This window comes from Jaculus jaculus, chromosome 3 (assembly GCF_020740685.1).
Source record: "Jaculus jaculus isolate mJacJac1 chromosome 3, mJacJac1.mat.Y.cur, whole genome shotgun sequence".
Lineage (NCBI taxonomy): Eukaryota > Metazoa > Chordata > Mammalia > Rodentia > Dipodidae > Jaculus > Jaculus jaculus.
In genome coordinates this window covers 94657449-94681945 of record NC_059104.1, presented here as the reverse complement: position 1 = coordinate 94681945, position 24497 = coordinate 94657449, and the positions used below count along the sequence as shown (strand labels likewise).

The window sequence follows — 24497 nt, the reverse complement described above, 5'->3', positions numbered from 1 at the left end:
CCTCACTCCTTATGCTGCCATCTCATTCTGGTCAGGCCAGTTGTCTGAAACAGTATTTTATCTCTGGCCTATGAAGAAGAAGATGGTAATATTATTTTTGTTGTTGTTGTTCCAGGAGCAGTGGAATAACTAGGACTTTTCAAAAATATACTTTATTTTTTTGGAGTAATTTCAGGTTCACAGTAAGAGTGAGTGGAAGGCACAGTGATTTCTCAGGGACGCCCTGTCCTTCCATACAAATAGGCTCCCACACCATCAGCAACCCCATAGCAGAGCAGAACACATGTCACAGTGGACAAACACACACTGACACATCATTATCGCCTGTAGTCCAGGGGTCACTGGGCTTGTGTGATGCCAGCTTGAACGCTGCCTCTCTGCTGACCTCTACATCACACTTCCCAGAGCCATTCGCCAATGGCTTCAAGACTTGAACCCAGCCTTGCCCAGGTGTGGGCGCCTCCCCGTGGCATTACTTTCAGGTCAAACATAGGGAAAAGTGTTCTGGTGAGCAGTGACCGTCACCCGATTTCCAAAGGCTTAAGAGGTCAAGTTGAGTTACTCTGTGTGCCCAGATCAATGAGTGAGACTTGGGGAGGGGAAGAAGAAGAGCCCTGGGAAGGTAGCCCTCCCCCATGAGCCAAGCAGTTGCCCATCACTAGAAGCACCTGAACTGCTTAGGGACAGCCCTGTTTCAGAGAGTTTGACCCATATCATCCAAAGATCTGTCACCATGACAAATCCAGCGTCTCCACTCTGTCGCACATTCACTTTGTGCCCCTCAAGGCTAGGCACTGAGGACAAGTGCCTCCATCCCTGCTGGGACACGGTCCAGGGAGAAAGGCTGCTTGAGTGGCTCTGTATTTGCTACTGTTTATTGTCCTGGAGGCCACAGGGCTCTCTCCAGGCTGAGGGCCCTGAGAATGTTGCAAAATGAAAAAGAGTTGGAGCCTTTAACTGAGAAGAAGAACAGGGGACCCCAGATGGCTGGCTTCTGGGTCAGTCATCCCCCCTTCTCAGGACCTTTGGGGCCAGTCCTCAAGTAGGGAGAAGCGCGTAAGATCCTGCCATCCTCCTCTGATCCCACGAGTGTCCTTCCTCATCTGTCTACTAGGGGAATAAGGAAACTATCAGCTTCCTTCCTCAAGCATGTTTATGTCTTTCAGGTTGGCGCGATTCAGAAGCCTCCTGCCTGGGCTTTCAGTTCAGAATCTGGTGTTCCCTTCTGTACGATGCTCAGAGCCCCAGCATCCAGGAGTGGAGTAATACCAGGCAACCTGCTCCAGGAAGTTTACAGATGTGGCTCCCTCCTTGGCCCCCTACTTGCCTCTAGGTGGTAGCCTCCATTATAATTACTACCATCCAGGACCCCCCAGTCTTGGAGGAGGATGATGAAGATAATTGTTGATGAAATGAATAGCATGTTTGGTACCCAAGTCCTGTGTACACTAATTTACCAGCTCACCCAACTACCCATCCACTTTCTTATCTCATATAACATACTTGATCATATCCAAAAGGCCAAGGAGCCCCTTACCCCTCAGATAAGGTCTTGCTTTGTAACCCAGGCTAGCCTCCAACTCACAATACTCGTACCTCAGTTTCCTGCGTTCTGCTATTACAGGCAAACACCATGCCTGACCTTGTTCCTATCCTATCTCAGGTCAAGCCCCCTTCATGAGTAACAAGTGTGTGGCCCTGACTCCACACTTGGGGGCACTGGATCTAATTGTTCTTTAGACTCTCTGGGTAGCTTATTAAAGGATTATAGCCACTGGGGCTGTGCCCTATTTGCCAGGGGTGGGGTTCAATGTTTTAAAACCCTAGTTGATTCTGGTATATATTATGTATTAAGTTCTTTATGCTCAGTGGAGCTTATATTTGAAGATGCTCTCATGCTGGTTCTGAAGTCAAGCACAGCTACTCTTGTGCCTGTCCCAACCTGGAGCTCAGGGCGGACTTGAATGCAGTATAGCTGGAGGAGACATGGCTTAGATGAGGCCCTGAGGGATGGGGCGTGGAGCGTGTACATGTGCTCGTGTACACGTATGTGATGAGCATTGGGTGAAGAGTTGTCAGCAGGAGGAAAGGAGAGGGTAATGTTCCAGCTGCCTTTGAGGAGTTAGGGATAGGAGCTGGAGAGTGGGAGAAAATCGGTCTCATGGACCATAGAAGTCACCACCAAGATGGAGCCCAAGGACCGCTCCCCAGAAGCAGCTGGCCTTGGGGCAGGTGTAGAGATGCTTCAGAGGCCTTCCTCTATCTCCCGACCCGCCATCCATGTTCTCCTTTCACATTCTTCCCAACCACTGGGTGCCACCTTTTGCAAGATGTTCTTCTCACCGAGCCCAATCTGATTGGCGATTCTGTTTTACACTGAATGTGGCTCCTGTAAGCCCCATCTGTTCTCTCTTTGGGCCTCATGCTCCTTTGAGGTCAACAGAGGTGGCCTTGGCCTCGAGCATGTACAGCTCCGCGTGCTGAGTGAGTGAGGCGCAGAAGCAACAACCAACGTAAGGAGCTAAATTCTCAGGTCTGCCTGGAGTATTCTTAATCCCCCTGTGTCTGGAGAACTATACATGCCCCTCAAAGCACAGGTCACCTCACACTTTGCCACACAAAACGAGCAATTCTGTCCTGTGTTATCAGAGCCCTTCACGGTGCTATTGGCCAGAAGGCAATGGTTGATCTGGAATCTAGGATTGCCGAGGCTCTGAATTCTTGGAACAGGGATTATCAATAGCATAGCAGTGGTCTGGCCCAAGGCAAGCCAAACTGTGATCTAGGGGAATGAGTGAATAAATGAATCCTGTCACCCACAGAGCTCATCTCTGTAGCCATCTACAGCTAGGAGGAGACAGGCTCTGGGGTGGACAGAGAGGCCCCTGTGGTCTCTGGAGAGTGGTCCCTGGCTCTCCAGGTATCCAAGCATTGGGCCACCAGTCCGGGTGGGGCAAATGTGATACACCTGGAGGGGGCTTAGCCACTCAGGCAGGGCTCCTCCAGGCCGTCCCGCTGCTCTCTTGAAGGCGGGATGTGGAGGAGAGGGTGGGCTTGGGTAGAAAGACCCATAGCTTAAAAAGCAGGAGTGGGACTTCATTTATCGGAGGGAGAAAGAGGCAGATAGAGACAATGGGCAGGCCAGGGCCTCCAGCCACTGTAAATAAACTCCAGACACATGCACCACCTTGTGCATCTGGCTTATGTGGGTCCTGGAGGAGAATCGAACATGGCTCCATAGAGTTTGTAGGCAAGTGCCTTTACTGCCAAGCCGTCTCTCCAGCCACTCCCACCCTTGTTTTTAAGCCTGGCTTCACTAGAAAGCTGAGTGCGGCCTTGGATGCCAGTGCCCTGGGTGCTAGGCATCCTGACCTGGGGCCTGGGGAGGGGCTGGGTCTGGCTTTGCCTGCACAGAGCTCCACCTCAGGAGGCTGTGCCTAGGAGTAATTGGCTGGTCCGCCTTCTGCGCAGCAGGAGAAAGTCTTGGCTAATTTGCCGGAACGCTCTAGTTAAATGCCAATTAGGATGCTCTGTCCACTGCTCTCTTTCAATATATTAATAATGTAATTAAGCATTTATTGCCTACACAAATTAAAAATTAACTTAAACGGACAACCCGAAAAACTGAGGAAGTGACCGCTTAAACAACCAATTTGCATCTCATTCTAATAGCAACTTAAACACAGCCTGGTCCTGGTGTGTAGGGTTTTGACTTCCCAGTTAAGGGCCCGGCCAGCTGCCAACAGCTGCCTCCTGGCTTCTCCGCTTTTCCACGCTGGATTCTGCCTGTCCATGTTACCCCCGTTTTAGGTGTGGAGATGGGCCTGCTCCCACAAGAGCAGGAGGGGCTTTCTGCTAAACAGTAGTCTCCGCTCCTAGAGTCCCCCTCTCCCAGGGGTCTATGGTGTGCCGGTGGGATGATGGGGAGAGGGTAGATCCCAAAACCCCTGCTCCGCACCCCCCCCCACCCGGGGTTGATTTGTCCTGCATTCCAGCCCAAGAGATGGAAAGCAGATGGTGCTGGTGTGGAGAGGAGGAGGGAACTGAGGAACAATGAGACTGTCCTCCAGTCAGTCCCCTGGGAGTGATGGAGCGGGAAGTGTGGGTCTAGAAAGGGCTGTTGGGAGATGGGGCTGGGCTGTGTCCTCAAAACAGAAGATGAGAGGATAAAGCTCCCCTTGGTTCTGTCCCTAGGGATATGCTGAACATAGCAGGTGCTCCCATGTTGGGTTTCTTCTGCGAAGAGCCACAGGAGGGGTCCTGAAAGGGAGGAGCAGGAGTTCAGGGAAGTGGGCAACAGGGGAACTGGGTGGTGAGAGAGGTTGGGGGCAGGACACAAGTGTGCCTTCAGCCAGTGCTTGCTTCTCTCACTTGTGTCCCCCTGTCCTTGTGTTCCAAGTGTTCCTTCCTTTCTTTCCTTTTTTTATTAATTGACAACTTCCATGATTATAAATAATATCCCCTGGTAATGCCCTCCCTCCACTCACTTTCCCCTTTGAAACTCCATTCTCTGTCATATCCCCTCCCCCTCTCAATCAGTCTCTCTTTTATTTTGATGTCTCAGTCTTTTACCTCCTATTATGATGGTCTTGTGTAGGTAGTGTCAGGCACTGTGAGGTCATGGATATCTAGGCCATTTTGTCTGGGGGGAGCATGTTGTAAGGAGTCCTACCCTTCCTTTGGATTGTACATTCTTTCCGCCACCAGGTGTTCCTTTCTTGAAGGGCCCTTCCTGTGCCCAGATACTAGTTTTTCCCTATGCCCTGGTGCCATGCACAGGCCTCTCCTGTGGTGATGGCTTCTTCTTCTTTAAATATTTATTGATTTGAGAGAGGGAGGGAGGGAGAGAGGCAGATAGAGAGAATGGGAGCACCAGGGCCTTCAGCCACTACTAACGAACTCCAGACGCATGTGCCACCTTGTGCATCTGGCTTACGTGGGTCCTGGGAATCAAACTTGGGTCCTTAGGCTTCGCAGGCAAGTGCCTTAACCGCGAAGCCATCCCTCCAGCCCGAGGATGGCTTCTTGTTGGTATGTGGCACTCCACCTGTAAAGGGGTGGGCGGGTGGAGCACTTCAGGACTTCTATGGCCCTGTCACCGAGCCAGAGGCTCTGGGAAGCTGTGGGACTTCCTTCCTCTTCCTGCTTTATCCCCAACCCCCAATCCCACTGCAGTGACATGAAGCAAATGGGCTTGTTTTAAACACTTTATTTATAAAAAAGTACATTTTTTTTCCTCAGTACATTTTCAACCCATCATTTTTTTATACAAGTAAAAGGAGGTGAGGCAAACACCCCCTGGGTCAGAACCAGGAGAATCTGCTGGGCTGTCCCCAGGACCAAAGACAAAACAGTGACGCAGGGACTGAAGCAAAGGAAGCGAATCAGACTCAGAGGTGAGGGCGGCAGCTTCTCCTGGATTTTGTTTCCATTTGTACAAAAAAAAAAAAAAAAAAAAAAAAAAAACCAGAAACAGAAAACCATTTTTTTTTTTTCCGGCCAACAAGCCCATTTCTCACAGCAGGGGTCAGAAAGCAGCAGCGGCAGTGGAGGTCAAGATTGGAGTCCTCACCTCCTGGGCATCTTTGGCCCAGGGTGGTTTGAATCACCTGCCCTCCCCAGGAGAGGGTTTCAGTTGGCAGTCAGGCTTGGAGGTCTCCATGTAGACCCCCCGAAGGCCTGGGAGCATCCCTCCTCCCAAAAGAAGGGACACAATATCTGCTGGGCTCAGGGGAGTAGCCCCATCCACCTGACATTGGTCCAGATTCTTCTGCCTTGAGGATGGCAGAAAAGTTATTGCACCAGTGACTGGGGCATATGGAGGTTGGTTGGCAGAGGGAGTACATGCCAAGGGCTTGGGCCCCTGCCTGTCTGTCTGTCTTGGGCCCAAGCACTAGGAAATCAGTGCCTCCTGTAAGGGCTTCCCAGACTCCGCTGTTTATAGTGAGTGCCCATGTAGTCATGTGTATGCATGTGCACACGTGCCTGTGCTTGGGTCTGTGGGAGGTGTGTGTGCCCATCTTGTGTGTGTGTGTGTGTGTGTGTGTGTGTGTGTGCTGGGCTTGTGTTCATTGATTCTGTGCTGCTGCTTTTCAGATCCTTCTGGTAAAAGGGGACTCAGAGGGTTGTTGCACAGTAGAACAGTATTGAAATCTGTAGGGAGACAAGTGTCCAGAAGCAGTGGTGGTGGTCATGGGGGGAGCGAGAGGCAGGATGACCCGTAGGGAGCCCTTGGCACAGTTCACACCAAGTTTCTTTTCTTTGCAAAAAAGAGGAAGCTCGGCTCATGCTGGAAGCATGAAGGTGTAGCAGGGTGCCTCCTCTCTGCTGGTCTGGGTCTCCCTCCACTGGGTCTCCCTCCATGTGGCCGTGTCTGTGGTCCAGCAGCAGTCCCGCAAACATGGGGGCACAGAAAGCCTCTTCTCTCTCATGCCCTCTCTTAACTCAGGGTAGCCGCTGCCTGGCGGTGGGGCTGTGGCTGGACTCCTGTTGCATGGGCCTCTTAATTTGTGCTTTGCTTGGGGGGAAAGGCCTGGAAGTATCTGAGGGGGGACACAAGTGCTTTGGTGGGGACCAGGGTCTCCTCAGTCTATCAGAGAATGAGGAACAGGGAGTGACAGTGAAAACTCAAGGAGATGCAGGGGATGAGTGCTTTCAATGTTGTGGTTGTGCTGCGAAGGACAGGACATGCCTTTAACGGGCAGGCGGGGCCTTTCCTCCTGCCTGGGAGCAAGGGACTGAGCAGAGGGGCTACAGTGCCATGGGAGGAACCCTAATACTGCCTGGAGAAGCAACCCAACCCCTCCACTTCCTTCTGCCCTGTGGCTGAAAAGGCCCCAGAATTTTCTCCCCAACACCTAATCCAGTGCCGAGAGGGGAGAGCTGCCCTAGGGCTGGCATGGCTTCAGACTTCTGCTACGTGGCTACTGGGCAGCCTGTGCTGGGACTAGGGCAGTGAGGGCTGGCAAAGGGGGCCTGGTTGCTGGGCCCAGGGGTGCCAGGGCAGAGATGGCGCTTGAGCTGGGGATTCAATAGCAGCACCAGGAAGGGGAGTGGGGTGTGGGCTGGGGCTCCCTTAGGAAGCCTATGGTGTGGGGGGGGTCAGTACCCCTGGGGCACAGAGTGATTTGCCTCCCCCCTCCCAACACTTGCCATCCCTCAGGACATGCTAACCTGTGCTGAGTTAGCTGAGATCCTAACAGGTAAGTCTGAGGGCACCTGGAGCCCACCTCTACCACCTCAGGGTGTGGGCATGCCCATCTAGAGTGTGCGGAACTTGAGGGGAGACACAGATGGAGGAACTGAGGCACTTTGAGCTGGGGACACAGAGCTGGGAGAGGCCTTCCTCCATGCATACATAGGACAGTTCAGCCCTGGATGGCCGAGGAAACCAGAGTCCCATTCAAAGAGGGAGTGTGGCTATAAATAAAGGAGGACCCCTCAATGTCTCTTCCCAGTCCCACCACGGCACCAAGGGAAGCTGAGCAGGGAACGGATTGTGGGCCAGCAGCAGGTCCCCAAGGGCCTATGCTCCTGCACTTTCTGTGAGGCCTGTGACATCTATGCAGGCCTTCGTGTGTAAAGCATTATCTGGCCTCAGTCTACCAGACTGTGTTTGCAGAGCTTCTCCCACGTGGCTGCCTTCTCCACACAAAGACTTGGCCTTGAATTCCCTTCTGGGATCCTAGCTCTGACTTTCCAAGAGAATCAAGTGTTGCTAGCACTTGACAGATACGGAGAAAGCTGAGAAGCATCTATGCTATCAGGAGGGGCTGGGGCCATCCTGAAATGGCAGCAGCTGGGAGGCTCATCCTTGCCATCTCTGGAAATTTCTATAGGCTTCTTTCAGCCTCTGTTGGGAAGGAGGAGGAGGAGAAGCACAGGGGTGAGTGGGCCTTGGGCAGTGTCCAGCCTGGTAAGGATGTGTGAGCCCTGGGGGGGATGGGTGTAGACCGAGTGGTGTGTGCATGGACGTGTGCATGTGTTGGCAGAGGTTGTAAGCAGAGTTCACCTGCCCCCCACCCCACTATGTGGAGAACACACTGGGGAGAAAGGAGAGGGATAATGGAGCTTGGTCAACTCCACTCTGTAGGCCTGCAAGGCAAAAAAAAAAAAAAAAAAGCAGAAAACCACCCTCACCAGGAAAACTCACTGCCCAGGGTCCCAGCCAGTAGGGACCTCAACTCCATCACTTAACAAACAAGCCTCCCCTGGGTACTCTGGAGAACACCTTCCCTCACCTCTTGGGTGCACTGGCTACCTAGACCAGGGATCTAAACCCTCGACTGTGTCAGCTTACGGTGAGGGGCTCTGGGTTCCTTTTTGTTATGGGAAGAGGAGCAGCATCTGGGGGTGAAGGTGGGGGTGCTCTTCATTTCGAAGCCCCCTTTGCCTCCACCCTCAATAAAGAGACCACAAACAAATTCCAGTGTTGGGGGGGTGGGGAGGACTGGCTCCCCAAACCCTGGAGGGGTGCCCAGGTACACAAGACAAGAACAGGGCTCCCTCCACAGAGGGCAGAGGGTGGGGTTGTGAAAGGAACAGGTAGAGCGACACCAAAGCCACGGTCGAACACGACACCATGGGGAAGGGCTGGGCGAGAGAGGAAATTAAAAACGAAGCCGAGTGGGCTCTGCCCTGAGCTCCCCTGGCTCCCCAGGAGTTTGGGGCTGGCTTTGGGCAGCTGGGTGAGTCTCTGTCGAGCTCCTGGGGGCAGTAGGTGGTGGGGACGGGCAGGAGGCGTGCGGGTAGGGGCACCGGGAGAAGTGGGCACTGACAGAGGCTCCGAAAAGGCGGGGGCTACACATACCACTCCTTCTTGGAAATGAAAGACCCGTCGTTCTGAGAAACCATGTTCTCAGCCAAGTCCAGCTGCTCAGGGTCATACTGGTAGCCCAGGGTCCGGTCCGCGTAGCCGTCCTGACGGGCTTCGGTTTCATCCACGGTGAAGTAGGGCCGCTTGGCGTCCTCATCATATTTGGGGTGGGGGCCGCCCACCTTGCGCTCACCCCCTCCGCTGCCCTCCTCCTCCTCTTCCTCCTCATAGCTGCTCCCGCCCAGTGGGCCGGCTTTCTTGTCGTCATCAGAGTCATCGGGATACTGTAGGTTCTGTGCCATGGGTGGGTGATGCTGGGGGATGCCAGCCTTGCTGTACCCGTTGCCATACACATGCTTCTTGGTGCTGTAGTCACCCTTGAACGTGTGCCGGCGCCGACGCAGGGCCACCACGATCCCACCGACCACGATCAGCACCAGCAGGACGCTCCCCGCCACGCCTCCAATGATGGCCGTGGGCACTGTCCCTGCACGCCGCCCGTGTTCAGGAGATGGGGTGTAGGGGAATTCTGGGAGAGGAAAAGAGATGGAGAGGACAGTATCAGCGTCTGCTCCTTGGGAGTCAGCAGGGGCATCAGGAGATGGGGAGGGAAAGGCTAGGAAATGGGCCCAAGGCTCAGGACCCTACGTCCACACCCCAGGTTTGAGCAGTTCCCGTTCCAGAGCACCCTCAGCATGCCACCTCTGGGGGCCCAACCCAGAAACAGCATTAGGAGCCGGAGCAAGGCAGAGGCCAGAGGAGAGAGGTGGTTACTGTACCCTCAGAACCAGAGCCTGCCATCCTGACTGTCCTTGGAGGTGGTGGCAGTCTAGCCCCATCCTATCGTGACAAGGACAGCAGACCCCTCTGCACTCCCCCCATGCCTCTCCATGATGCCACCCTCACAGGGAGTCCCGCATTTCACAGGAAAAGACAGCTAGGGAGGTTAACTTGCCAAGGCCACCTCGTCAATGGTACAGTGTTGTTTTTACAGCCTAGGCACACATCACATCGCCTGACACTTAAAGGTCATTGTCCCAGCACCAGGAGCTCACTCACTAGGTATTCCAGGACTGATTTCATCTGCCCTCTGGGCACGAGGAAAACAAGTTCCCAAGTTTTGGCCCAGCAGATGCCCTGTGAATGCCAGTCAGCTGCCAAGGTGCCAGAAATCAGGGCTGTGGCTCTTGGCTGTGGTCTGGCCCTGCAGGGCAAGGTGGAGGACGCCTGTTGGTACTGCCAGCTCGGGCTACAGGGATGAGATACCAAACGACCTAGCAGGTCATTGGCCCAGAGCAGGTCAGGTCAGGCAGAAAGGGGGAGTCGAGGCCCATGTGTGTGTTGTAGACCAGGAACACCCACAGACATGTGCACTGGCATGTGCCTGTGCTAATCTGATGGATGTATTTAGAGAGAGGCGTATATTGAGGACCGAGTGAGCAGGGCCTGATGGACATGCCAGGAATTCCAGGATCTGGGAGGCTTGAAGCAATAGAACTTCTATGAGTCCAAGGGCTATGTATCAAGACCTGTCTCAAACAAACAAACACACAGAAAAGTAAACAATAAGAAGTGTGAAAATGAAAAGGCAATAAAGGTGAAAAAAAAACAAACCACAACTCAGAATGGAAGAAGGTGGGAATGGATAGAAAAGACTAGGTGAGTGGTTTTTCCATTTCTTATTTGAGAGAGAGAGAAACAGGCAGGTAGAGAGAGAGAGAATGAGAATGGATGTGCTAGGGCCTCCAGCCACTGATGCAAGTGCCCTCTTGTGCATCTGGTTTATGTGGGTCCTGGGGAATGGAACCTGGGTCCTTTGACTTTGCAGGTAAACACCTTAGCTGCTAAACCATCTCTTCAGCCCATGAGTGGCTTTTATGCCAGCCGGCATAGTCTGTCCCTTCCCTTCCCCTTATAAGGCCTAGAAGGATGGATGGTCTGGCCAGGCCAGGCCTGGCCAAGAGGTCCCAGGGCAAGGCTCAGGGAGGTGGTTCCCAGCAGCACCACAGGGTGGCACCGGAGACCATGGCTGGCCGAAGGAGGAGCTGGGGGGAGGGCTGCCTTAGCAGTGCTCTGTGGCCTCTCTTCAGGCCAATGCAGAGGTACTGCAGCCCCTGGGAGCCAGCGGCAGCCAGCTCACACCCTGGTCCAGCATCACTCACTCCATCGGAATCACGCGCCTCCCATGAGCCCGGTCCCTCCTCCTGGGTGGAGCTGGACCCTATGTGAGTGTGTGGGGTGCTGTTGGCAGCCGGCGGGAGCAGGGCGGAGAGTCCAATGGAAGGAAAGGCCTTCCTGTGGCTCGGGCTGGAAGGGCTAATGAAAACAGAGAAGCTCCCAAAGGGGGGCTGTTTGCCCAAGTTCATGTGGCTGAGCTGTGGCCATCCAGACACTCTTCTGCCCGGAGCTGGTGGAGAGAAGCAAGTCCCTGGGGACTCAGCTCCCTACTTGTCACCACTGTGTCCTCAGTGCAGGTCACCAAGGAGCTAGCCCATGGATGTTCACTTGGTATCTCTTATGACTGCCTGTCTCTAGAGCAGCTTCCTGGAAATTCAAGCTCCTTCTGGCTTGCCAGGTTCCATCCACCCATTGCTCTTACACCTGCACCCCCCAAGCAAGCCATCTTCCCACGGGGTGTCCCAGGAGCAGCTGGGGGGAGCCACACCTGCCTGTACTTTCAGTTTGCCTTTTTCTCTTCGAGTCTCACCAGATCTAAACCTCTACATCTGCCTTCATGTTGTTTCCTTTTTTTTTTTTTTTTTTTTTTGGTTTGAAACGGGGTCTCACTATGCAGAACAGGCTTCTCTTGAACTTGTGAGCCTCCCGCCTCTTAGCTTTTGAGTTTTGGAATTAAGGCCACCATACTTGTTTAGTTCTCCATCTAGTCAGCAATACATCCTGAGCATCTATCGTGCTGGTCACAGGTTACAAGAAACTCACAGCCTTGTTGCAGAGTCCAAGGACAAGCTTGCAGTCAGAGCAGCAAGCAGACATATCACGGGAACTGGCGGTGAAGGGCTCAGCAGTGTAGGGGAATGAGAATCCTATGGCATGGACTTAGAAAAGGCTTCTTTCAGGGCTGGAGAGATGGCTTAGTGGTTGAGGTATTTGCCTGTAAAGCCGAAGGACCCAGGTTCAATTCCCCAGGACCGACATAAACCAGATGCATGAGATGGTGCATGCATCTCGAGTTTGTCTGCAGTGGCTGAAGGACTTGGCCCACCCATTCACTCTTTCTCTCTCAAATAAATAAATAAGTACAATTTAATAATTTCTCTCTCTCTCTCTCTCTCTTTTTTTTTTTTTTTTTGGGTTTTTCGAGGTAGGGTCTCACTCTAGCCCAGGCTGACCTGGAATTCACTATGGAGTCTCAGGGTGGCCTCAAACTCATGGCAATCCTCCTACCTCTGCCTCCTGAGTGCTGGGATTAAAGGCATGCGTCACCACGCCTGGCTCAATTTAATAAATTTAATTTAAAAAAAAAAAAGGCTTCTTTCAGGCTCAGCCTTGATGACATTAGCAAGGCACCCAGATGGAGGAAGCTGACTGCTGCTGCTGAGCTATGTCCCTTGCCTGCCAAGGTGAAGCTCCCGGGGTCCTTGGCTTTCCCGCTGTTCCCAGCTGCCGTTCTCCATCACTGCAGTGCAGGTTCTACCCTTATGCCTTCAGCCCTTGCTGTCTTTCTTCATGACACAGCTAGTCCCCCTTTCAGGAGTTACTGTTATCCTCCCGGCTTTCTCGACCATTTCGGGCACATATCCCTCACCCAACCCCAGAACACGATCTCCAAAGGTTTCTCAGACTTCACCCCACGGAACTTCAAGCCATTAACTTAAGCCGTTGAGGCTTAAACATTGGTTTAGACAAAGCATCCGAGGCCTTCCCCTTCTTGCCCACATTAGACTAGGAGAGGGATGTGTACGGATGGCAAGATGGAGCATTTCCCAACTTTGTGGAGCATGTTCCCCATCTTCCTGCCCACAGGACTACCTCAGGGGGATTAACATTTAGGGTTACACATTTGGGAAACCATCTCTAGTGCATTCTTTTTTGGAATTCTCACCACCAACTCAAAACCCACCATGCGGTGCAAGATGGTTGGCTGTTCCTTCAACCCCTCTCTGCTCAACACACTTCCCCTGGGTCCGCCATTGCCACCACCATCTGGCCACTCTTCCAATGCAGAATGTCCTTGGCCTTTGACTTTTCCTTCTCTTGGGCGCAAATCTGCCATCAGATCTGGTTGAAGCCTCTTATTCATTCGCTTCTTGCTTTATATCAGGTTTTACAGTTGCAATAATTTCTGGACTTCCTATCTGCACTGAGTCTCCACTTTGTTCATGCTCCCTAGATTATTTTCACTGTAAACACATGACCACTCCTTGTCTCAGACCAGCAACGACTCCCCCTTGCCTGTTGGGCACTGTAGTCCAGCCTTCCAGGCTTCTATCATGTAAAACCAGCTCACCTTCATGGCTGCTTTGGATAAACGTGTCCCAGAGGCCTAAGTGATGAAGACTTGGTTGTTTGTTCATGGCACTATTGGGAGGTGGTGGAATGTTTGGAGGTGGGGGCTAGTAGGAAGAGGTCTAATATGCCCTTAAAAGGGACATTGGGACCCTGGACCTTTGTGTGCATTTTGTTTCCAGGCGGGCATGGAATGAGCAGGTTCCTCCTCTTTTCCACTCTTTCCTCATCACAGACTCCAAAGCAACAGGTCAGATCGTGGATTGAAACCCCTGAAATTGTGAGCCAAAACAAACCTTTTCTTTTTGTAAGCTGATTATCTCAGGTATTTTGTTACAGAAACAGAATTGACTCATATAACTATCCTTGCTCTTCAGTGGGCTCCCGTGTGTGCGGTCCTGGGGATTGAACTAGAGTCTAGCGTATGCTAGGCTAGTACTTTACCACTAAGATATATCCCCAGCTCTCTTTTGCTTTCTTTTTTGCATGCATGTAGTATATATGGTATAGTATATGTGTGATGCATATGTGTGTGCAGATATTCACACCCTGCAAGGGCACATACAGAAGCCAGAGGAGAATATTACTGTTTTTTCGAGGTAGGGTTTCACTCCAGCCCAGGCTGACCTGGAATCAGTCTCAGGGTGGCCTCAAACTCATGGCAATCCTCCTACCTCTGCCTCTCGAGTGCTGGGATTAAAGGTGTGCACCACCACACCTGGCTCAGAGAACATTGGTGTTTTCCTTAATGGCACATCTGTTTGCCGGACATGGACACTGACACTGAACCCAGAGCTGCCGTTTTTCTGTCAGACTGTGATTCTGGTCTCTGCTCCCCACAGGACTGAGGTTGTTATCGGCAAGTCTGGCCACACCTCGCTGTTCATGTGGCTGCTGAGGAATTGAACTCAGGGCCAAACAGTCTCTCTCAGGCCCTCATGCTCATACAGCAAGTGCTCTTCCCTGCTGAGCCATCTCCCCGGCCCCTTGTCTGTTTACTTCTTATGTTGAGACAGGGTCTCCCTAAATTGCCCAGACAGGCCTTGAACTTGTGATCCTCCTGCCTCAGCCTCCTGAGTAGCTGGGATGACAGATCTGTGCCACTAGCCCTTGCTTCACGTGGTTCCTCTACCTGAGTCACGTGCCCTGCCAGGAACGCCTTCCCCACCTACTACAGCTCTGCAGGCCCTGACTCGAGCCAGCTTCTCTTTTTCTGCTCACTTCACATTTTCTCTGTAGAATTCTTAGGTACTGATGGTCCACACTTTTCATTTGGCTTTTTTTAAAGCTTTTTAAAAAAACTATTTAATTTGAGAGGGAATGAGAGCGGGAGAGAGAGAGAGAGAGAAAGGGAGTGAATGGGCACATCAGGGCCTCTAGCCACTGCAAACAAACTCCAGACACATGTACCACCTTATGCATCTGGCTTATGTGGGTACTGGGGAATCAAATCATGGCCCTTAGGCTTTGCAGGCAAGCACCTTAACCACTGAGCCATCTCTCCAGCCCTCATTCTGGTTTTAAACAATGGTCAAACCCATTTAGTTAGTCACAAATGAACACAGAGATTCCAAATACATGCAAATTCGAATTAACCACCATTGGTTCTGGTTCCTCTGTCAGTATTTGAGTGATTAACAAACCTCTTCCCTTTAGCAGGAGTGAGAAAGGGCTAGAGGAAGTGGCCAGCTGCCTCATCATCTGGGGCTGACTCATGGCAGCAGCGTGTGGCCGCTGCGTCTAAAGCCAGCAAGTTCCACCAGCTCCCTTCGGTGCTTGCCCAGCAGAGGCCCAATGGAAAATAAAGTGCGCTAACACTTTACTCAAGTAGATTGGCTTTCTTGACCCCACTAATCACAGCATGGCAGGATTTACTATATCATCTGTCTGGTGAGAATGGGTGGGGTCCTGAACTACTTTGTAAATTATAACTTGAAATAAATCTAGGATCTGGCCACTTTTTGCCATTCCACCACCAACCAGCACCGTGGTCCAAGACATCATCATTTCTCACCTGGATTATTTATGACCACAGTCACCTCCCTGTTTTCTACCTTTTCTCTATTTAGACTTTTCAACACAACAGCCAGCAAGAGCCCATTAAAGTCTAAGCCATACCACGCCACCACTCTGCCCAGAGCTCTCCAACGACTGTTTCACTCACAAGGGGAATCCAAAGCTACAGAGCCCAGAATGTTCTCCGTGACTTGTGCCACGCCCTCATCTCTGACATCTCTTCCTGCTTTCCCTTCAGGCTGAGGGCTCAGGCCATCACCTTCCAGGGGGGTTACCTCAAACATCACTTTCCCGTTAAGGCCCTTCTCACGCATCTGGTCAACTGCAGTGTACAAGTCTCTCTCCCACCATTTGTGATGTCCCTCACTTGGTCCTTTCTCCCATTTCCTCTTCAAAACAACTCCATTCGTTTCACAAAGATAGAGTGGGCTTGTTTGCTCACTGATGTATCCCAAGTGCTTATGCGTGCCTGGAGTTCAAGAAATCTTTGTTGAGTCCAATGCATTTTCTTATGACAGGCTCTGCCTTAGAGGTGAACCTCACTTTAGGCCGAGAAAGTGTTCACAAGACACTCAAAGCAGGACTGGGGCGCGCTGGGCACCTGCTTTCACTGGTGTGGGGAATAGGAGGAGTGGGATGGTGGCTTATGGGCAGATGACACTTGGTTTCTTCCTTGCCCCCACCCTCCAAAAGGCCCTCTGCTTCACGTTGGCTTTTTCTTTCTTAGCCCTAAGGAGATGTTTACTGCCCCCTGGGGATCTTTCATGGGAGCAAAAGGAGCCCTTACTATTTGGACTACTTAAGGTTTGTGTATGGGCTGGCTAACGCGATCTTCCAGGATTGCAGAGTAAAGGCACTAGGCAAGGGAAAGAAGAAAAAGGTAGAGAAAAGGTAGAGATGGCGACCCCGATGCACGTGCAGGCAGGGGCGTCCCTCCCCTCCCCCTTCCCTTCTCCAGCTGCCACACTCAGCCAGTGGCTCCTGTCACTGTGCCAGAAACAGCCACAAGGGCCACAGCGGGGAGGGGAGGGCCGGGCCGGGTGAGCACTTGGGCTCATTTACTCTTGCTAGCAGGAGCCCAGCCAACCTCCACCACTTCCTCTTAGGGAGTGGTCTGCTTGACCCTATTCTGAAGAACTGCAGCCTTTTGTCCGGGGTCTCAGGCTGGCTGGGGCAGCAGGGCAATAGGACTTTGCATTCTGAGATCCTGATTCCCTGGGGTGAGTGGGCTGGTGCAGAGGGCTATGGATGGGTCTGAGATGGGTTTGAGTTAGGGCTCAGTATGGAATTAGGATCTGGGGGTCAAAGAGAATATCTGGGCCTGCTTCTATAACCAAATGCCTGATGATTTTGCAGGCAGGAAATGGCATGCATCAGACCTGGACGCTGTGAGAACTACACTTCCCAGCATGCACCGTGGCTGGCCACAGGGAACATGGGAAGGCATGGGGTCATACCCTGGGAAACCCTGATGTCCTTCTGCAGCTGCAGCAGCTGTGTATTCGTATTCTGTCTGACCATCAGGGAGGACCTTAGCAAACTGGAGGAGCTCTGGGTCCTTCTAGAGGTATGGGTATAGCTGTGTCTTAAGACTCCTAGACACTATCATTCGCTGGCTTGGAAACAGGCACATTTACCTTCAGCGCAGCTATGGGCTCCTATTTGCACACTCAGCATGCAGACAGTCAGTGGCTTGCTAGCTCACACTGGTTCACACTCACATGCTTACTGAAGCACATCTCCACACTCATGCCTGGGCATGCACACTCCACTTGCAGAGACACTGCTGATGAAGGCCCACCAGCCTTGGAAAGAACTGGTCTGACAGGCATGCCCAAGGGATGAGCCCATACTTCATTGGAAGTTAGAGTTGGGACAGACATCCTGCACCCCAGTGGCCTACCACAAGAGGCCCTGTCCCTACCAGGGAGGTTTGGCCACTATCCTTGTCATTCCCCTAGGGGTGTGTGATACCACATTTGGTCAAGGTCACACCCTCGGCTTCTCTCCACCCTTGTCCTTAGCCCTTGTGGAAGAAGAGAGGGCACTTCCTTGGCCAAATGCCCTGAAACTGCTTCTTCTCAGGAATGGGCTTCCGTGAGAGCCGTGGAAACACATCCACAGATTCTGCTGGACTTGTCTCCACTCTCTCATCCCTAGGGTGACAGTTTGGGCTTGTTTTGTACTAGGGGTCACTCACTGTGACAGCCCCTAACTAGTATCTTGGTGCCATCATGTGGCCTCCTCTACACAGCTAACCCATAGACAGTCTTGCCAAGCTGTTTCCCTGTGAGCCTTCCAGATGCTCCCGGTGGCCTGCTCCTTCTGTCCCCACCCGCTGCTCCAGAACCTCATCTTCCATAGCTCCCCGTGCCTGGCCCCACCCCAACTGCTCTTCATTTCCCTCTCCAGATGTGTCCAGGGCAAAGCTATTCCCTGAACTGATGGCCAGAATGAAAAATTAAACTTCCACTTAATCCCTCTCACTCATGCATTACCTTCAGACCAATGAGGCCTGGAGCGCAGGGCCCGGCTGCGGCCCGTGGGGCAGTCTCCAGAGAGCGCAGAGGCCACTGGTGATGCGGGGGAAGGGCGGATGAGGGCAGCTGCTGCTTGCAAACTGTGTAGGAGCAGAGTTTAGACCACGTGGGTTTCTAGAGGGGGCCGAGAGGCGCTCCCTGGAGGGCTGGCTTGCAGCTCCTGGGCCTACCAGGCACCATGCTTTTCTGCTCCTGGGTAATGGGTCTGCCAGCAGCAGGGTCCTGTGAGGTCCTGACCCATCCACTCTACAGCTCCGCTCCAGCTTCTGCACACACGACCACCTAGGCATGGCCACAGATCCCATGGTAGCTACTAGGTCCCCACAGCAGCTACCTGTCCCACAGCTGGCTGCTCTTCTCCTTACTTCTGGACCTGAATTCTGAGCAGAGGCCTTGCTCTTGTGACGACCTTTCCTCCTGAGCCACCCCTCTCCTGCCTGTCCTGCCTCCGGGCTGGCCATGCTGCTTGGCCTGGCACAGTCTCCGGGTGGTCCTCTTGTGCAGGGTGTAGCATCAGTGGGAGTTGGGTTTCTGGGCTTCCAATTTCTAGTTTTTCCAGAGATCCTGGGTGGTGGAGGGGCATGCAGTGTAGCACTGGCAGTCCACCGTCAGAGAAGGTGGAGCCATGCAGGGAGAAGTCCATGGTCATGTGGAGCCTGGGATATACATTAGATTATCTCCATGTAACAAACTGGGGAGGTGAGGCTCAGATGGCAGAAGAGCTGCTCAAGATCACACAGCTTAGAAGAGACCTTACGTGAACATACTCAGGCCACGTCTGTGCCGGCCTGCGTGTGACACTGCCTTCAAGTGTTGGTCACACTTTCTATGACTATGCCTCAAGGAAGGCGGCCCTGCTTTTCCTCATCTGTCCCTATAGCCCAGGGCTAGAGTGCAGGTCCTCATGAGATACTTGGCGAGCTTGTCTCAAACTGGTTCCTGAAGAGAGAAGCAATGATTCTGCTCTCCCCTTCTGCTTGCCAACCTGTGAGAATCCCTAAACCCTCGCCTGGCGGGCTGCCTCAGCTGTTTCAGGCTCTCACTCTGGCGCCTCTACATCTGGAAACAAGTTCAATGCCAGGAGAAGGGAGCTGAAGAAAACAGCAAGTGACATACCCCCAGTTCCCATGTGACTGCACAGGACAGGTCAGCGAGCTCCTGGGCAGCTCTAGCTGTTCTGGGAGCAGCTGTGCCTTGAGTGCACCCACAAAGGAAGCGTCGCTCTTGAGACATGGGTTCAGAGCCAGTGATTTCCCAGGGCTCCCTCAAACCATGTGCCTGGAACCCAGCAACTGCTACCCAGTTTCCTGGAAGTCCAAGGCTGCATCCTGCACATGTTAGTTCCTATCTACCCTGGCAGCAGTGTGATGACCTTTCCTGTTCTAGGGAGTTCTTTCTGCCACTTTCTTTGCCTGTAGCCAGCTCAGGTGTGAGACTACAGACATTCCAGTCTTGTAAAGTTTGATGGTCATTTTCTCCTCCACACACCTGTTTTGATGCTTCCATTAATGACAATGACAATGACCGAGGTCACGATAATAATCACTGAGCCCTGGCCATTTATTGACAGACTCAGCTGGGCTAGATTATGTGACCTACATTACGTGTCATTCTGACAGTTTTTCCTTCAAGGCAGGTCACATTATGCCCATTTTACAGATGAGGCCTATTCGGGTCATACCCCAGGTGAAAGCTCCCTGAGGAATAGCCTAGCCCTCATTCTTTCCAGGCTGACTCACATCTGTATTGATAGAGAGAAAGATCAGGGAAAACATATTTCAGCTGCAGTACACACAGATCCTGTGGCTTTGGGTCACGTCCCTGCTCCAGCCTCCACCTCACTTTCTTGCACTGTGCTTGAGGCAGTCCTAGAGGGTGCCTCCACAGCAGGTGCAGAGCTTTCAGGACAATGCTCCACTACAGACCTCCCCGTCAAGCCAGCGTGCCTTGGTGTGAACATTCTGCTGAATGCCCCCCACCCCCCCAACTGGATTGCTAGAAACGGTGCCTCCTGTCCCTCCCTGATTAGGGTCACTCTGACTGTCAGAGTCAGCCTTAAATAAAGCAAAGTGGGAAAGCAAAGCAAGAACTTGCCAGAGCTCCAGGGAGAACCAGAAAAGTGGGGAGAAGAGACATAAGCTTTCCCACCATGATACAACCAAAAGTGGGGTGCTGGCAGTGAAGGATCCCGAGGGTGGGGAGAAGCAAGGGAGGAGGAAGCTTCCTACCTGTGATATTGACCTCCACCTGGCCTGAGCGGGTACCAATGGGGTTGGTGGCTTCACAGATGTAGGTCCCTGCCAGACTGTAGTTGATGGGTCCCCTGAAGAAGAGGGTTCTGTTCTGGGCTTCCACTCCCTTGGGGAGAGAGCCATTGAGCCTGCGGACAGTGGAAGACACAGTGTGGGGTTATGACTCTTCCATCCTAAGAAGTTGTCACCCACTTGACTCCAGGCTTACCTACCAGCCCTTTTGCTGGGTGCATTTGCTAGGGTCTGTTTGGGAAGGAGAAAATATATTGACAATAATAAAATCTTGGACTTAAAAGTTTTATATTATTCAGTAATTCGTGTTTCTTTTTCCTTTCTCCTTCCCTTTCTCTTTCTCCATTCTTCCTTTACCTCCTTTTTCTCTTTCTTTTCTCTCTGTCTCCCTAATTTCCTCCCTCCCTTCCTTCTTTCTTTCTTTTCTTCGTTTTTTGGTTTTCTGAGCCCAGGCTGACCTGGAATTCACTATGTAGTCTCAGGGGGGCCTCGAACTCACGGCAATTCTCCTACCTCTGTCTCCTGAGGGCTGGGAATTTTCTTTGCTTTTGTTAAGGCTTTGCTATGTATCTCTAGCTGGCCTTAAACTTACTATGTTGTGCAGGCTGGCCTTCAACTCACAACAATCCCATGACTACACGCAAACATCACCACCACACCTGCCAGCAATTCATGTTTGATCATCATGCCACTGAACTGTATTCAAGGAAGGTGGCTGCCAGACCCAAGCAACAGAGGAAACCTGAAGTTCAAGGCCAAAGAAACTTAGCCGGAAAGCTAAGTTTCTGGGTCTCTGGACGCTCAGTGGAATGCTTGCTCTACCGTCATGGGTCCTGTTTGTTGGCCCTGGTTCCCTAGGTGGTGGGTTGGGCCCTGGTACCCTCAAGTGGAAGCACCAGGGCAAGAGCTTGGTGTCTGAATTTTTTTTTAAAATTTTTATTTATTTATTTATTTATTTGAGAGCATCAGACACAGAGAGAAAGACAGATAGAGGGAGAGAGAGAGAATGGGCGTGCCAGGGCTTCCAGCCTCTGCAAACGAACTCCAGATGCGTGCGCCCCCTTGTGCATCTGGCTAACGTGGGACCTGGGGAACCGAGCCTCAAACCGGGGTTCTTAGGATTCACAGGCAAGTGCTTAACCGCTAAGCCATCTCTCCAGCCCTGGTGTCTGAATTTTGAGAAGCTACTCCGATAGTGAGGTGGGAATGAAGGGGCTCCCCTTTGTGAGCTTGTGTCCTTGCAGGGCACGTCACGGGACTTATTTTTGTGGGGAGCATCCTGGGAGTTTACAGAGGACCTCCATCCTTCCTTCTGAGTGCTGACGCCACAAGGCTACTCTTCAGATAACCCAGAGTTCCTGGGCTACAGAGCTGAGCTGATAATCATACTTCTGCCTACTCAAACCTTCAGAGTCGTGGCCATCCATGGTGACCTGCTGGGCTTCCCTCATGCCCCGTCTGTGTGTTTTACCCAGCTCTCTGCTGAAGAAAGGTTGGTCTGGGATGTTTAAGCTGGCTGGAGGGAGAGTCAAGTCTTTCAACGGCTTTAGATTGTAAGCCAAAAAAATGGGGTGCTGCCTTTACCTGAGAACCTGAGGGTGCTGGAGAGGAAGACTAGGAACAAAGAAAAACCTGGGATGGTCTAGAACATTAGCTACCCTGGGGACACCTTGATAAAAATAAGTACTGGGGGGGGGCTGGAGAGATGGCTTAGCGGTTAAGCGCTTGCCTGTGAAGCCTAAGGACCCTGGTTCGAGGCTCGGTTCCCCAGGTCCCACGTTAGCCAGACGCACAAGGGGGCGCATGCGTCTGGAGTTCGTTTGCAGAGGCTGGAAGCCCTGGCACACCCATTCTCTCTCTCTCCCTCTATCTGTCTTTCTCTCTGTGTCTGTTGCTCTCAAATAAATAAATAAATAATTAAAAAAAAAAAAAAGTACTGGGGGACCAGGGTGGGAGTGACTCACGGTGAATCACCAAAGGCATGTGACAACATTCTTTATTAGCGAGATGAAGGGAAGCAGGTCACGAGGGCAGTCCCTGCTGGCAGGACAGTTTGTCCCACTGACCCTGGCACTCAAACACAGAGGGGTGTGTGTGTGTGTGTGTGTGTGTGTGTGTGTGTGTGTGTGCGTGCGAGTCACGCAAGTGTACGAGTCTTTATTTTTCTGCAGAAATCTACGCCTAGGTCTGAAACATCTTCCTGCCTAAGACTCGTGGAGGTGGGTGGTTGGGCCCTGGTGGTGCATCCAGGGGCACTCACGTGGTCCAGTGGTACTCAGTGGCTGGAGGGTTAGCGTCGGCTTTGCATGTCAGCTTTACATCGGTCCTCTGAAGGTACCAGTTGCCATCGAAGCCCTCGACGGTCACCTCTGGCTCATCTGTAGGGCGAGGGAGAATATTGCAAGAGGGGAGGTCAGAGGAACAGGAGGTGTGTAGGGGGAAGCAGGCAGGGAAAGGCTGGAAGGAACAGTGAATGGAAATGAGAGAAGGGGTCTGGTGTCACAGGATCTGGGAGCAGAAGCAGGAAGGGGAACAGGAAGGGGTGGAGAGAGAGGTGGAACAGGAAGATGGGAGTCCTGGTACCCAGGGGGAGAAAGTGGGAAGGGAGGAGGAGACACTAGGGGGTGGAAAAGGAAAGCGGGTGTCCATAGATGCGGAGGGCCCCACCCCAGGCTCACACTGCACGTTGAGCATGAGGCTCTCCTTGAAGCGGTCCATGTGGTAGTTGACAATGCAGGCCAGGGACTGCCGATGGGCCTCTCGGCTGGGTACCAGGCGGTAACGGCTAATGACTGTCACTGTGCCATTGGGATTCCGGATCTCCTGGTACTCCGCCTCACCCTTTAGTCGAGTTTCCCAAGACACCACACTGGGAGGCTTCCCATTGGCTGAGGTACAAGTGGCCACCAGGACCTTGTCATCCTGTCCTTTCTTGGCTCGCAGTACCACCTGGGTACCTTCAATCCAGTTGGTGGGTTTGGCTGTGGGAAGAACACCATGGCGTAAATTAAAGTTGCCCAGATACTTACCACGTACTCACCGTGGCCTCTCAGCCATGGTGGTGGTTTGAATGTGAATGTCCTCCATAGCCTTCAGTGTTTGTGATCAAGCCTCCTACGTGGTGTGGTGGTTTGATTCAGGTGTCCCCCATAAACTTAGGTGTTCTGAATGCTAGGTTCCTAGCTGATGGAGATTTGGGAATTAACACCTCTAGGAGGCAGTGTATTGTTGGGGGCGGGCTTATGGGTGTTATGGCCAGTGTCCCCATGCCAGTGTGTGGCACACTCTCCTGTTCCTGTTGTCCACCTGATCTTGGCCAGGGGGCGATGTCTACCCTCTGCTCATGCCATCGTTTCCCCCTGCCATTGTGGAGCTTCCCCTCGAGCCTGTAAACCAAAATAAACCTCTTTTTCCCAGAAGCTTCTCTTGGTTGGGTGATTTCTACCAGCAATGTGAACCTGACCACAACACTTGGTTTCTAGCTGGTGGAGCCTCCGGGAGATGGAGGAGGTGTGCTGCTGGGGGGGGGGGGCGGGCGGTCAACCTTGAACTTTATTAACCCAGCTCACCAAAGCTAGCTCATTTCCTTGCTGCTTCCTGCTGGCTGCTGTGGCAAGATGCAATGCCCAGGCACTGCTCCACCATGCCATGATGAAACATCTCCTCAAACATTGAGAAAACAACAACAGAAACCCCCCTTCCCCTCCAGATGCTACTGTTGTCAGTTGCTTTGTCTGTTTCAGCAACAAGACGTTCACTGCTGCAGCTGTACTTCTGGACCCTTCCTCCCCAGAACTGCTCTAGGGAAGTTCTCCATATCTAGTGTGTGCTCCTTGCTCCATTATCTGTCCCTTTTGGTCAAGCTCAGAGCTTCCTGGAGTCGTGACATGCTCAAATCAACAGTCTCCTTTCCTCCCCAGCATGTCTGACATTTCTTCCTGTTCCTTCTTTGACAACATGGTGTCCCATTATGGGGGCTCCAACCTCAATGCAGATCCTGCCCTGGTCAAGAGCCAAGGTCCGGGCTGGAGAGATGGCTTAGCGGTTAAGCGCTTGCCTGTGAAGCCTAAGGACCCCGGTTCGAGGCTCGGTTCCCCAAGTCCCACGTTAGCCAGATGCGCAAGGGGGCGCACGCGTCTGGAGTTCGTTTGCAGAGGCTGGAAGCCCTGGCGCGCCCATTCTCTCTCTCTCCCTCTATCTGTCTTTCTCTCTGTGTCTGTCGCTCTCAAATAAATAAATAAAAAATTAAAAAAAAAAAAAGAGCCAAGGTCCCCAGCCCCTGGTGAATTGTGAGTGGCACGGCTAGATGGCATGGTAGCACCATGCCTAGAACTACTGGTGCATCCTAACCTAAGGGGTGTCTGGAGCCACTGGCGCTCATCTGAGGATTGGTCA

At 52.4% G+C, this 24497-nt stretch overlaps 1 protein-coding gene across 1 annotated transcript in view; it reads right to left on the bottom strand.

The window, feature by feature from the left end:
- Positions 1 to 5194: 5194 nt before the first annotated feature.
- The window catches only part of Nectin1 (nectin cell adhesion molecule 1), a 70751-nt gene continuing 51448 nt past the window's right edge, over positions 5195 to 24497 (bottom strand). The window contains exons 3-6 of the mRNA XM_004667358.2: positions 22781 to 23083; positions 22363 to 22480; positions 20067 to 20218; positions 5195 to 9344 (exon numbers count right to left, since the gene is read on the bottom strand). Of these exons, the coding sequence (XP_004667415.2) occupies positions 8800 to 9344; positions 20067 to 20218; positions 22363 to 22480; positions 22781 to 23083 (1118 nt within the window). The 3' untranslated portion in view covers positions 5195 to 8799. The remainder of the gene's footprint in view (positions 9345 to 20066; positions 20219 to 22362; positions 22481 to 22780; positions 23084 to 24497) is intronic.